The sequence below is a fragment of the Montipora foliosa genome, chromosome 1, assembly GCF_036669935.1.
Source record: "Montipora foliosa isolate CH-2021 chromosome 1, ASM3666993v2, whole genome shotgun sequence".
NCBI classification, from domain to species: Eukaryota; Metazoa; Cnidaria; class Anthozoa; order Scleractinia; family Acroporidae; genus Montipora; species Montipora foliosa.
This window is the reverse complement of record NC_090869.1, coordinates 66,987,569-67,002,568: the sequence shown is the minus strand read 5'-3', so window position 1 is coordinate 67,002,568 and position 15,000 is coordinate 66,987,569. Positions and strand designations below refer to the sequence as shown.

General features: G+C 41.4%; 1 protein-coding gene across 1 annotated transcript in view; it reads left to right on the top strand.

Moving 5' to 3' along the window:
- The first annotated feature begins 841 nt into the window (after window positions 1-841).
- Window positions 842-15,000, top strand: part of LOC138005895 (adhesion G protein-coupled receptor B1-like) — a 24,853-nt gene continuing 10,694 nt past the window's right edge. The window contains exons 1-7 of the mRNA XM_068852070.1: window positions 842-1,030; window positions 3,410-3,697; window positions 10,117-10,412; window positions 12,071-12,334; window positions 12,755-12,910; window positions 13,805-14,068; window positions 14,972-15,000. The exon at window positions 14,972-15,000 is cut by the window's right edge and continues 136 nt beyond it. Of these exons, the coding sequence (XP_068708171.1) occupies window positions 982-1,030; window positions 3,410-3,697; window positions 10,117-10,412; window positions 12,071-12,334; window positions 12,755-12,910; window positions 13,805-14,068; window positions 14,972-15,000 (1,346 nt within the window). The 5' untranslated portion in view covers window positions 842-981. The remainder of the gene's footprint in view (window positions 1,031-3,409; window positions 3,698-10,116; window positions 10,413-12,070; window positions 12,335-12,754; window positions 12,911-13,804; window positions 14,069-14,971) is intronic.

Below are 15,000 nucleotides of genomic sequence, written 5' to 3'. Positions count from 1 at the left end.
TTTTGCTCCCAACTTTAAGATTATCTTTGGGTTGGCGCGCCGTGGGAAGGAAACAGCAATCGACGCCGCCGGAAAATGATACGAGCCGCGTTCACAGTCAACTGAATAGTGCAAGATTGTCCCGAGAAATTTTAAAAGGTACGGATGATCTTAGTGGGCCATTTGGTTTCATTCTTACAAGAGAACATCAACATCATCAAGCATTTACGTTAACTAATTAAAGAACTGCAGTCATCACTTAAGGATCCCGATATGAGGCCTCATGATCTCTTGGCCTTACTTAGGTGGATGGTGTCATTCTCAGTGAAGTCAACAAATTCGTCTTAGCGGCATTGAAAACTTTAAATATTTCGATGGTTTAAGAATGGTAGTTTAAACAACTCTATTGTTTTTTCGGCTTTCAGTTGTGACCTCTTTTACTCTAACGCCATAATATCTTCCTTTCTCCGGTGAAAGAGGTATCCTTTATAGATTCTCGTCACGTCACTTAAACTACAACCTTAAATGGAATAATTCAGGCAAAGTATCTAAAATAAGCTAACAAAACAGGTTTAAAATATTGACGTGAATGTTTTTTAGAGGATCAAAACATGACGCATACATTAAAAAGATAAAATTTTAAGACGTCATAAATTCGTAGTTAAAAAGTCTGTCAGTTTTACGTTAAACGAGTCGGACATTAGCTACTTTAGCAAACTACGTCTTTGTTTTATTCTGATGCTATATTCCTGTCAGTCCAATATGTGCTCACGGGGTCGTAGTAACAAGGTACAAAAAATCATTTGATTACATAATATTGTAACCCTGCGAGCTACACCATCAGAGCTTATTAGCCCATCAATCTCTCAAGAACACACCTTGCCGCCAAAGTGACATACACTACGATATTCAGCTCTTCAAAGGAACGTCGCCTTTCAGTAAAAGGAAGGACAGTTTTAGCGAAGTATTTTAAGTCGTCGCTGCCAATTTGGCACCTTCGAGATGCTGAATTTGGGAATATTAACTCTGGCGTTTGCATTTCATACTCCAGGTAAACTTTTTTTACACGTTTTACTGAAAACATACTAATATCCATGAGATACTCAGTAAATACCACGAACCCAGAAACTGAAAATAAGCTATAACAGACCTTTAAGTCGCTTTCAGAAGAAGGCGTTCACTGTATCAGGTCAGTTCCGAGATACTTTTAAGAATAAAGTACTTGCTTGTGGAACAATTTTCATGGCGACCGCACTGAGTTCAAGGGAATGTTTCATCGCGGCGAGTAATACAGAAGTGTACAAGTAGCCAATCGAAAAGCTCTCTCCACCTGAAAGATGGAAACTACACTGAGAATATAATGCGCGGGCTTCATTTGTTTTACATGTACTAGTTAAACGTTTTCCTTTAATTAGCCCACAAAGATAATAAGCAAGTTATTAAATCCGTACTTTATTGTGTTATCTTTAAGTTGTGGGCAGCTTTAAATGGTATCCATTTCATGGTGATGTGGCATTTATTCATTTGATCAAACAATATACAGACATGTCGACTCAAAAAATGAAAAATGCCAAAATGAAAAAGTCAACGTTCACAAGCATTTGTTCTCAGCAACTGAATTAAATAAGTGGACATTTTTGTGTTTTTTGGGACAATTTTCAATTGTATGTCCAAATATGAAGGGAACAAAAACTTAGTCTTACCTATTAAAAGTACGGCTATTTATCGTAAACAATTTTAAACTGAGCTGTAAGCGTTGAAGCAGCAAGTCATTCCTACAGCCCAATTCAATAAACTCGGAACCGTTTACATAGTTTGCAAAATTTTGCTGTTCAAAACACGAGAAAAGAATATTGGTCACTGAGGCATTCCTCTGAAAACATATTATTTATTCTAAGGGCAGAAGAGGGCTGTTAACCTAATCCAAAATGGAACATTGACTTTAGGTGTTGAAACTCACGGACCTTTAGGAGGTTTTCCTTAACTATTGATTATTTCAGTTCTTCGTTTTATTATCTAAACTTAATTCAATTCCAAACGGATTGATCAATATGCTTGCAAGAGGTGAATAAAGTGCGATATATTATTTTCAGTACTGACTTTGTTTTAAATTAAGACATCCGTCTTAAAAGACCTGTGATAAAGAGGGGACTGTCCAAATCTACAATGGATGGATCTAAAATGAACCAAAACCTAGACTTGCATGGGAAAGAACAACACTAGCACTCCCCGTGCAAGAAACAAGAATCACAAACACGAATTCAGATTCCCGGCACAGTGTTGGTCAGGTGCCAGTCAGGCGCTTATCAGAGCCTGAGCTGAGAGAACATTTTTGGCGTACATTTTTGGCGTCGTAGCACGAAATTTATGCCTCAAAGAGTACCCTAGAATGTAATATTCATTTTTTGGTAACTTTTGGTACAGAAACATTAGTTTAATTCTAATAAATGACTGTGACACTTTTAGGTCCAATAACACCAACAAATAACCGATTTTATTATACATTGTAGTCACCATCTGTCTTCGTATTGGCTAAAAGCCTACGGTTGATTCTGGGAAACAGCGCAACCTACAGATTATTCACTAATCTGTAACCTACAGATTAGGGTTTAGGGTTTAGGGTTAGCGCCCATGCATAAAAAACTGTCTACAAGTGTGTGAAAACTGTTTGCGTAAAAATAGAGTTTAACTCCCTCGTGATTAGTGAGACACAAACATAGCCACAAACTCTTTATCAATCAACGCCAATGTCGCTCCCATGACATCATGAGAAAAATAACTTATACTGCTACTATAAACCAATCGAATTAGCCCACAGAGCAGGCGTTCCGTGGTGCGATCTACGATAGATCGCGTTCTGCGGCTATTTTGTAAGCGCGCCAAGGAGAATTGGGACTTGTCTTGCCCCAAACCTCTGTAAGCTTGTGATCCAAGATGGTTGTTGCGATTATCAATCGCTTGGATTATTCATCGTTCGCCCACCAAAATGAGCGTGCTTTGCAGGCTACGATCGAATTGCAAACATTTCTCGGACGGTGCTGTAGTGGTAAAATTGTTCATGGGTCGGATGACTTAACCCAGTGGATAAGTCATTATCCAAGGCATAAAATAAACGTGAAACGCTGGCTAAGGTTTTCGAATGCTCTTTATTTCCTTAGCTGTTCACGTCTATGTGAGCAAATACTGAAAACTTTGCGGCACAGATTAAAACAGTCGGATAGTGACGCATCCCGGTGGCACCAGATACAGTTATCCTGCTATTGCACGACTTGGAAAGGAAAGGAAAGGAACTTTAATCAAGTGTCTAGTCGTTCTAGCGCTGGGGACACTGTAAACTGAAATTAACAATTAACGCAAATTAAAGTCTAAGGGGCCTGCCTGAAGTATTAGCTATTACAAGGTTTCTCACTGTTGTTAACTTCTTTTACAGTATTTGGAACTATTCAATTGAAGACGGAGAGGACCTTGTCCACGAATAACGGAGATAGGCTCAACTTACAATGTACTGATAGAGATATAAATCTACTAAGGGGCCTTAGAAGGTTTACTTGGACAAAAGATCATATAATCATACCCGAGACAGATCCACGGCTGAACAGACCAACACGAAACAATCTAGTTGTTCTGCAAGTGCGTGAAAAAGATGCCGGAAGGTACAACTGTTCGGTGGAAGCTCAAGGTTTTCTAAGCGTGAGCGTCACAATTCTTCAAGTATTTGGTAAGGTGCCCTTTGTGTTCCCTGCTTCATTCGTTTCGTTGATTAATTAATAGCAGGCAAGAGCCCATGACTATAGGACCGTACAACTTCATTGTATTTGTGGAACGGCGTTTTCACAGTTCGAGTTATTTTTAGATTGATTTTCTTGCGAAACCAGACCTTTTGTATCACAAGTCTTTCATGAGAAATTATTACTAATGGAGCTGAGAACGGTTCACTTGTGGAGGCCAAATCTCATTTAAGAACCCGTCTAAAAATAACTTGATCTGTAAAAATGAGGATCAACTGTCCCTACATATGATCATCTCCCCTAGCCATGATCAACTGTCCGTAACACTGATCAACTGTCCCTAGCTATGATCATCTCCCCCTAGCCATGATCAACTGTCCCTAGCACTTATCAACTGTCCTTAATACTGATCAACTGTCCCTACCTATGATCTTCTGTCCCTAACTATGATCAAATGTCCCTAGCTATGATCATCTCTCCCTAGCCATGTCAACTGTCCCTAGCACTAATCAACTGTCCCTAGTTATGACCAACTGTCCCTTAGCCACTCATCAACTGTCCCTACCACTGATCAACTGTCCCTAGCACTTATCAACCGTCCGTAACACTAATCAACTGTCCCTAGTAATGATCGACTGTCCCCAGCTATGATCAACTGTACCTAGCTATGATCATCTCTCCCTAGCCATAATAAACTGTCCCTAGCCATGATCGACTGTCTGTAACACTGATCGACTGTCCCTAGCTTTGATCGACTGTCCCCAGCTATGATCAACTGTCCCTAGCTATCATCATCCGTCCCTAGCCATGATCAATAATAATAATAAATAATAATTTTATTGCTTCTATAGCGCATGATACATGAGAAGATGCTCTCGTGCGCTTTACAATGACAAAAACTAGAATTCTACTATTTACAATCAAATCAGTTACATGAAAAATGGAAAAATCTAAAGCTAATTAATATTCCAACTATAAAATTGCATAATATTAACTATAAATTCATACTTGATCAGATATTCTGTAAATTATAAGCTTTCCGAAATAAATGAGTCTTAAGGGCTTTCTTGAATATTTGTATGTTTTGAGAATAGCGGACTGCACGTGGTAATTTGTTCCATAAAGCTGGTGCAGCCGCTACAAAGCTACGATCACCTAATGTCTTTAGAGTTTTTACTCGAGGAGGCTGAAGAAGAAGCTCATTAGTAGATCTAAGATTATATGTACACTGAGTCCTTAGGGTGATCAATTCAATTAAATACGCTGGTGCAAGACCATGGATTGCCTTAAAAGTAATGAGCAGTATCTTAAACTGAATACGAAATTTAATGGGTAACCAATGTAACATTTTAAGGGAGGGGGAAATGTGATCGAAACGCCCTACGTTACAAATAAGTCTTGCTGCTGAATTTTGTACCCGTTGGAGTTTGTAAAGTTCGGTGGCTGGTAGACCATATAGTATACTGTTACAATAGTCCAAGCGACTCGTGACAAGGGCATTGACCAGGATCTGCGTGGTTTCACGACTGAGGAATTTCCTAATTTTTCTTATGTTATACAAGTGAAAGAAGGCAGATTTGCATAGGCGATTGATGTGGCTGTTTAGTTTGAGCTGATTATCGAGCCAGCATCCGAGGTTCTTGACTTCAGAAGACGAGGAGACTTCCACCGTTCCCACATTGATCGAATCAATGTTGACTTTCGCCAGTTGCTGCCTAGTTCCAATAACTAAAAATTCCATTTTGTCATCATTTATCTTCAAACGATCAGCCAGCATCCACTTTCTTATGTCGTTGATACACGCTTCCATGGCTACCACTGCGTTGGCGGCATGTTCGGGATCGGGTTTAAACGCAACATAGAGCAGAGTATCATCGGCGTACGCATGGACTTGGGGGAGGTGTCGCTCAATGATAGTAAAGAGCTTGCTGGCGTAAAGAACAAAGAGAAGAGGACCTAGGCAGGAACCTTGAGGGACACCACATTTCACTTCGAACTTTTTAGATGTATGACCATTGATCGACACTGACTGGGAGCGCTGGTATAGATACGACTTGAAATCTGACTTAAGACGGTTTAACAATATCGCATAGTCTACAGTGTCAAAGGCAGCACTTAAATCTAGTAAAACTAGAAGGGTTAGGTGCTGCCTATTCATGTTCATAAGAATGTCGTTCTTGATGAGGAGAAGTGTAGTCTCGGTACTATGGCACTCACGATACGATGACTGGGCTTTCGGGTAGAGGTCGTGAATGGTCAAATGATTGTGAGTTTGACTAAATGCAGCACACTCAGTCAGTTTCGAGACAAATGTGAGATTACTTATGGGACGAAGATTAGGAAAGATGACTTCAGCTTTTGGTTTCTTCAGCTTTGGGTGGACATCAGCGTGTTTCCATCTATCTGCAAAACACCCAGATTGAAGTGACAGGTTTATCATCTTAGTAAGTACAGGAAGCAAAACATCAAGACACTCAACAACAAGGGTGGTTGGCATAGGATCCAGTGAACAGGTCTTCTTGGTTGCTTTTGTTATAAGACTACTGACTTCTTTATCAGTGAGAGTTCTAAAGTCCTGAAAGAGGCTGTGGATCTCAGGGTTTCGGGGAAACATCTCGTCCGCTGAATGGATGTTACCGGCTGCGGTATCTAGTCCAGTTCGTATTACATCGACTTTTTTGATAAAGAAGTTACCAATATCGTTAGCAAGCGTCGCATTACTATCTGAGTAGCCTTGAAAATGTAACTCACTTTCATGATTGAAGAGTGTTTTTGCAGAACGAAATAGCTTGCGTGTATCATGGCTATTCTCTGCTATAAAGTCGGTGTAGAACTCTTGTCTGGCTTTCTTCATCTCAAAGGTTGCACGATTTTTTTTTGCTTTGTAGTCGAGGAAGTCCAGACAAAGTTTCGTTTTCCTCCATTTCCGTTCAGCTCGGCGGCGCATCCTTTTAGCTGTCTTGATCTCATTATTAAACCAGGGGACGATCGGTCTTTTTGTCACAGTCTTATTAATGAGAGGTGCATGACGATCCAAAGCTGATGATAGAGCTTCGTCATAGTGGGTGACAAGATCATTTAGCTCAAGAGAGTCGATGGCGTTGCTGCATAAGTCTGACTTTGACAGGTCATCTCGCAGAGAACTGATATCAATCGACTTCAGTTTCCTGAAGGATATCCGCTTCGACTTCAGCAAAGGCTTTTCAACTTGGATATTACAGTGGACGGGTAGATGGTCAGAGAATAAGTAATCAGTCCACGGAGAAGAAACAAGCAACTGGTCGGAGTTTCTTGTTATAATGAGATCTAAGGTGTGACCACTTATATGTGTGGGAACCGAAACATGCTGGTCTAACCCAACACTGTCCAAGAGTTCAAGAAACCGACATGCGTCAAGGTCCTCAGACACATCAACATGGATGCTAAAATCACCACAAATCAGGAGTTGATCGGTGCAGAGTACAGCATGCTCTAGATAATCCGAGAATTCAGTCAGGAACACACCTGTAGTGATTGGATGGGCATCAGAGTATGGTGGTCTGTAGATGATGATCAAACGAAAACGGTGGCTTCTTGATGTTATGTTCCACTCAGAGTATTCAAATGATTGGAATTCCCCAGCTGCGTTTTGTGAAACGCTAATATCCTCCCTGAACATTATCCCAGTGCCACCACCCAGTCGTCCTGTTCTTGAGTAATCAAGAAGATTGTATCCTGCAGGGGTGCACAGAACTCTAGCAGCAGATTCGTTTTCGTGGAACCACGTTTCTGTTATTGATGCGATATCTGGTTTATAATCACAGATAAAATCAATGAAATCACCAGCCTTGTTATTGAGCGATCGTGCGTTTATTGTACAGAAACGCAGGGTATTTCTATCTTCAAATGGTTGTCGATTTACAAGTCTGAGGTTGTTGACATTCCGACAGCGCGGAGAACGTATCGGCAAGTCGTTGATGTGATACGAAATCACAGGGATCCCGCGAGACAGATTGTTTGATTGTTTGGTATTTCTATCTTCAAATAGTTGTCGATTTACAGGTCTGAGGTTGTTGATATTCCGACAGCGTGGAGAACGTATCGGCAAGTCGTTGATGCGATACGAAATCACAGGGATCCCGCGAGACAGATTGTTTACGTCGATCAAGTTGGATGGATTACGTCTTGATTGCAGTACCCGCCTGTCTATAGAAGCGTGTCGCCTTTGGGTACAATGACCATTGTTCACAGGCCCGGGATTTAGTTTAAACACTAGATCACCTTCAAGCGTGCAATGGAATGTGGCGCTGGAGTTGGAATAATAAGCACATGGGCATTTAGTTCTCTTGATCTTACCATGTAGGAATACTGTGCATACCAGTGCTGGACGCCGAAAATAATAGATGGAATGCACTCCATTGATATTCAGAAAAGCGACGGTAAGTCCATGACTCAAAGACCACACCGGCCGAGCATCTTGAACATGATTTTCTTGCGAAGTAGAAGAGCTTCGACCAGAAAAAGCACTCCACACTGTAGTATGTGCATTTAGACCTTTGTTGAGATGAAATATATTTCCATGTGGGCCTTTTAATGCGATGTCCCTAGCACTTATCAACTGTCCTTACTACTGATCAACTGTCCCTAGCTATGATCTTCTGTCCCTAACTATGATCAACTGTCCCTAGCTATGATCATCTCCCCCCAGCCATGATCAACTGTCCCTAGCCATGATCAACTGTCCCTAGCTATGATCGACTGTCCCCAGCTATGATCAACTGTCCCTAGCTATTATCATCTCTCCCTTGCCATGATCAACTGTCCCTAGCACTTATGAACTGTCCTTAATACTGATCAACTGTCCCTAGCTATGATCTTCTGTCCCTAACTATGATCAACTGTCTCTAGCTATGATCATCTCCCCCTAGCCATGATCAACTGTCCCTAGCCATGATCAACTGTCCGTAACACTGATCAACCGTTCCTAGCAACAATCAACTGTCCCTAGCTATGATCATCTCCCCCCTAGCCATGATCAACTGTCCCTAGCCCTGATCAACTGTCCATAACACTGATCAACTGTCCCTAGCTATGACCGACTGTCCCCAGCTATGATCAACTGTTCCTAGCTATTATCATCTCTCCCTAGCCATGATCAACTGTCCCTAGCACTTATCAACTGTAGATGATAGCTAGGGACAGTTGATCAGTGTTACGGACTGTTGATAAGTGTTGGGGACATTTGATCATGGTTAGGGAGAGATGATCATAGCTAGGGACAGTTGATCATAGTTGGGGACTGAAGATCATAGGTAGGGACAGTTGATCAGTATTAAGAACAGTTGATAAGTGCTAGGGACAGTTGATCATGGCTAGGGGGAGATGATCAAAGCTAGGGACAGTTGATCAGTGTTACGGACAGTTGATTATGGCTAGGGACAGTTGATCATGGCTAGGAGGAGATGATCATATCTAGGGACAGTTGATCATAGTTAGGGACAGCAGATCATAGCTAGGGACAATTGATCCGTGTTAGGGACAATTGATCAGTGCTAGGGTTAGTTGATCTGTGGTAGGGACAATTGATCAGTGCTAGGGACAGTCGCTCGGTGCTAAAGACAAGTGGTCAGTGCTAGGGACAGTTGAACAGTGCTGGGGACAGTTGATCCGTGCTAAGGCCAATTGATCAGTGCTAGGGACAGTTGATCAGTGCTAAGGACAGGTGATCCGTGCTAGGGACGATTGATCAGTGCTAGGGACAGTCGCTCGGTGCTAAAGACAGGTGGTCAGTGCTAGGGACAGTTGAACAGTGCTGGGGACAGTTTATCTGCGCTAGGAACAGTTGATCCGTACTAAGGCCAATTGATCAGTGCTAGGGACAGTTGATCAGTGCTAAGGGACAGTTGATCAGTGTTAGGGACAGTAGATCATATCTGGGGACAGTTGATCCGTGTTAGGGACAATTGATCAGTGCTAAGGACAGGTGATCTGTGCTAGGGACAATTGATCAGTGCGAGGGACAGTTGATCAGTGCTAGGGACAATTGAACGGAGCTTAGGACAGGTGATCAGTGCAAGGAACAGTTGATCAGGGATAGGGACAGGTGATAAGTGGTAGGGACAGTTGATCATAGATAGGGACAGTGGTATGTACCGTTGATCAGTAGTAATACGTACTTGGCGATATGGACGACTATATGCTAGGCGACTATATGGCATACTGGCACGAAGTATATACCAGTCTAGGCACTCCTGTGGCAGGTTGATCTGGTGTGTAATATCGCCCGGCGGAACTCGTCCCTTGTGTAACGATGAGAAGAGGGCTTTCTTAATCATGGACCGACTATTCATTTATTGTACGTTCATCGTTAACTATGTTAGTTTTCTTTGTTTCACGTAGGCTGATTTTTTGCTTTTGCTTCGGCACACAGGAAAAGACCCGCCATCGCCGACAACTTCATTACCGACCATCCAATCTCTACCATCCAGTACTCAGACAAACCCATTGGCTGTGGCAAGTATAGCTATGACTGTAAATGCGTCTTCCACCCTACAGCTACGTATTCCGCAACCAAGTACTCCAGAGCCAAGTACTCCGCAGCCAAGTACTCCGAAGCCGAGCTCTCCGAAGCCGAGCACTCCGAAGCCGAGCACTCCGAAGCCGAGCACTCCGAAGCCGAGCGGTCCAACGCCATTCTCAGATCAGATTTCGGATTTACAGCGAAAGGTCTTTTCTTCTTGAAACAATATTTATGATCTTTGATAAAATTGGGCTCGCACATACATCAGTTTGACAAACATCATTGGAGTACAGCGCCTGTTTTCTTATACACAGTCATACATAGTGGGTATACAAGGGATACGAATGGCACAAAGCCAGTGAATAGATCCATAAACAGAAGTCTCCATTCGCAATAAAATGAACCCCATCAGATAACGATATTTGCCAATCGGAGGCTTCAGGTCATCAAACCAAATCTGATTGACCATTACTTTCTTAATTTTTATGATAGACGAAGTTTTAAGCAAGGTCATTGAATGCTGCAACGTCAACGAAAACGACACTCTAAAATATAATTTAGCGCCATCGTAAGTATTTAGCGATTATTCCATCTTGTTCACGTTGCACAATACGGGCGAACTATCCTGTATCTGAATGCGTGCGAACGGTTTTAAAGCAAAGGTAGGAAATAAACGGTTCATTGTTGAATGCTCACGTTGTCATCAAAACCTGAAATTAGGGAGCTTAAGCAACGACGACGGCGACGGCAACAAAAACGTCATCTCAAAATATAGAAATAGGCCATTTTCGAGTTCATGTCTGCCTCCTCTTCAAAGCGAGTCTAAGTGCGAAGTTTTTCTTATGAAAATTAGTTTTCATTCATATGTAAAGTAGAACTAATTACCATGACAAAGACTTAGACTCGCTTTGAAGAGGAGGCAGACATGAACTCGGAAATGGCCTATTCACGTTGTTGTAATCACTTCGTAACTATTTCAACCTTTTTAATATGACAAGGGTGTGGTAGTTCCTCAAAAATGACACTGGTCGGAACGGCGGTTAATTTAGGGGAGAAAATGAAAATTTATCCTCAAGAGCTAACGCTCATCATAAAACCTCAAATTTGGCTATTTCACGTTGTTGTTTTGTAGACGACTGCAAAGAAATGGACAAAAGTGAACAACGCACGTGCAGAGCGTGCAAAGCTATTGTTTTTGCTCACTAAACATGCAAAAATTTGTGACGTTCCCGTTGCCGTCGCCGTTGTCGTTAGGGAGTTTTAGCAAAGACGACGGGTACGGTTACGGCAACCCCACAAAGCAAGAATATTATAGGTTGAAAAAGGAAAAATGCTCGTGCTGCACGTGCAACACGAATTTCCGTGCATTTCTTCGCCGTACACCACAAAACAACAACGTGAAATCACCAAATTTTAGGTTTTGACGACAACGTGAGCATATAACAATGAAAAAGTTATTTTCAGTTTTGACTTTAAAACCGTTCGTACCCATCCAGTTACAGGATAGTTCGCCTGTATTGTACAAGGTGAAGAAGACGGATTAATCGCAAAATACTTGCGATAGCGCTAAGTTATCTTGTGGACTAACGTTTTCGTTGCTGTAGCCGTCGTCTTTGCTAAAACTCCCTGTTGCTTAAGTTCCCTGCTATTGTTGTGGCGTAAGATTCTCAAGCAAAAGGTGGCATTTGAGGGCCGGAGAAGATAGGGAACTGGGTGCAAGGAGGTGTAGTTGCTGTGCTTTGTTACTTAAGAATTTTACCACAATCCTCTATACCCAGATCTTTTGAGCCCAAGATTAAATCGCTCCAATCAAAGCACAAGAACTTTCAAAGTTTTCTCAACACATGCTCTGAAATTATTGTAGGTTGCTGATCTCAGAACTGGTAATTACACCAATGTCAGTTCACTCATCACTGAACTCGTCAACTTCACAACGCCACAAAAAGAGGAGACAATGACCAGCAATGAACTTTCATCTTCGCTGGATATGCTTGTTCAACTTGTCAGTTTTAATTCCGAGAGGAACAATAGCGCCATCAACTCTACAAAAGACCAAGAAAACATTGTTCAAATAGCGAGTAATTTGCTGGAAGAGGAAAATGTAAATTTATGGCTCCAACTGCAAGAGGTAATCACTTGCTAACTTAAATGTCATCACTGAGTAAAACTGAAAGCACGAAAAGTTCCTAAAAACAGTTTTCACCGAAAACTTCTTTCTATTTTCCCCTACTTGGAATTTGCAAGAACGGAATTCCAGAGGCAGCCGTAGCTCAGTCGGTTAGTGCGCGGTGTTCTGAGCTGAAGGTCATCGGTTTGATCCCCGACTTATTCGATCGACGTCTGTTTCGACTTTCCTCTGATCCGTGTTGCCTGTAGTTTTGAATACCCGTAAAACGGAACCTGGACGGAAGAAGGAGGTAAAAGGTACGCAGTTTATAAGTAACTCTACTTCGCTGTCACTTGTTACCCTCATAAAATAAAAATAAGGACCTTTAGCTTCCATTCAAAACGTATTGATTTTTATGTTAATTGATCACTCTTAATCCAGGTGCGAGATGACATAACTGATGAGGTTCTAAAGGTAATGGATGACTTTGCTTCTCAACTCATGGGTGATCTTGAAAACTTGGAAAACTCCTCCAGTTTGGTAATTTTGTCAAAGAACATTGGTTTCAGGGCCGATCGCTTAAAAACGAGACAGAAGGTGAGCCTCGTCATTCATCGTATTCCACTGAGCTAAAATAGGGCTACGTATTGACGAACAATCAAAACAAAGGTGATCAACCCACACGGTCTCCAAACGGTTTATTACAGCTCTCTCTTCCTCTGAGCATAGCATTGATCCTAAATTTCCCTTCTCCTCCGATAGACACAGGGTATATTTGCACAATTTTTACTTCTTTGAGACGAGTTGGACCGTTCAATATTGTTGCACTCGGCACGCTGCTGTCTTTCCAGAGTAAGAAGTTCGCGCTGACGGAAACTGGGCAGTGAGCTTTTAACACTCTTGATGGAGATACATTTTAAGCTAATTGTCACTGTATTTTAGTGTTTTGCTTCTCGTTGAGCCAGATATTTCTGATTAGGGATTGAAAAAACAGACAGAATTTATAGAAAAATCGTTTAGAGAGGAGGAGACCTGAGTACCAACGCTGGGAATAGGCCTGGGTCCTGAGCCCATCAAATGGAGCCTCAATCTTTCATATTGGGCCTCGGAATCAACTCTTTCCCGAATAGTTGTTAATAGACCGCCTCTCGTGGGGATTTCGAGGTTAAAAGCCCAATCGAAACACAGCTATGACAGTGATATGGTCATATAATCCAACAAACACCTATCACGCTGGAATTTCTTTTTCGCGTTTTGCCAACGTGGTGGAAAATCTGAAATTTTTTGCGGGAAAAGGCCGTTCTAGAATTAATTATACTCGTGAAAGGGTGAATATGTGTGGATAGATAGAATCTCTATTTGATGGGCTACTGTCTGGGAACGACTTATCAGCCAGTCAATGGGTCGTGTTGGATTTTCTCTCAAAGAAAACCTTCATCTTGAGATAAAATTAACACTCTCTGTTTTCAATTCTTCCTTTTTTTTTTTTAGCTATTCGTCAATTTTTCGGATTATGGCACATCAATATCAATTCCTCGCGAAGCACTCTCCCCGAATTCAACAATTCAAGCTTCAGTTATTGTCTACAAAACTTTAAACAAGATCCTTGGCCTTCGAAAAGAAAGCGCTAGTAAAGAGGACACCGGAACACAGAGGATAACGAGCGGATCAAATATCATTTCTGCAACAATATTTCCACGTCCCACCAACTTAACAACAGCGCCAATAAAATTTGTGTTCCATCATACTGACAAGGTAATCGTCATTAATGAGGAAATTGTATTGCTAAAGAAAAACCTTCCAAGTTGCTTTAATCAAGATTCCATCACCAAAGATTAACATTTTCCCAAATAGACGATTTTACAGTTGTGTGCTTAGTTACCAGGCCTTTTAATAAAAGTGAGGCTGGAGTTGACCTTGCTTTGATACAAACTTCATTGCTTTTCTTATGTAAATCATGTTGTTGTAATGCTAACGACTTTCTACTTACATAAGAAAAGTAGTGAAGCAGTGAGGTGTTCAACTCCACCCTCGTTTTTATTCAAAGGCCTGGTAACTGAGCACACAAATGTAAAATGGTCTATTTAGTGTGTATTTTTAAACCAAGTTTTGCGGGAAAATAAACAATAGACCAAATATGGCTATCTCAATGTTGTACCTGAGTCAAACCCTTTTGGTATTTCCATATCATTTAAATGTGAACGCTACATTGTAATGCAAATACAATACACGAAGCATCTTAACCCCAAGAGATTTGAATTGGGTACAACACTTGGTCTATTATTTATTTTCCCGTAAACACTTTTCTGACGCTGATGGAGACAAACCTGATACTAGATTCTTACTCTTGGATAATGGACTCTTGCTTTAACTCTGGAATTTTCATCTGATCGTGTAGCGTGTTTCTTGCGTGCGATACACATAAGTTATGATTTACCTTGCATCAATGTCTTAAAAGTGTCCTCTTTGCTTCATAAACATAACGTATCAAGGCATCGTATTACGTGGCATATCGTATCACGTACCGGAGCGTATCATTCGTTCGCACGCACGCACGAGTGCAGTGCACATTGCAAGGCCACAGATTTATCTGAAAGTGTGTTTTTACAAAAAAAACAAACATTTATTTTATGCGCCTTTCCTTCATATTAATTTCAGAGCAATGACACGACTGGACAGTGCGTCTT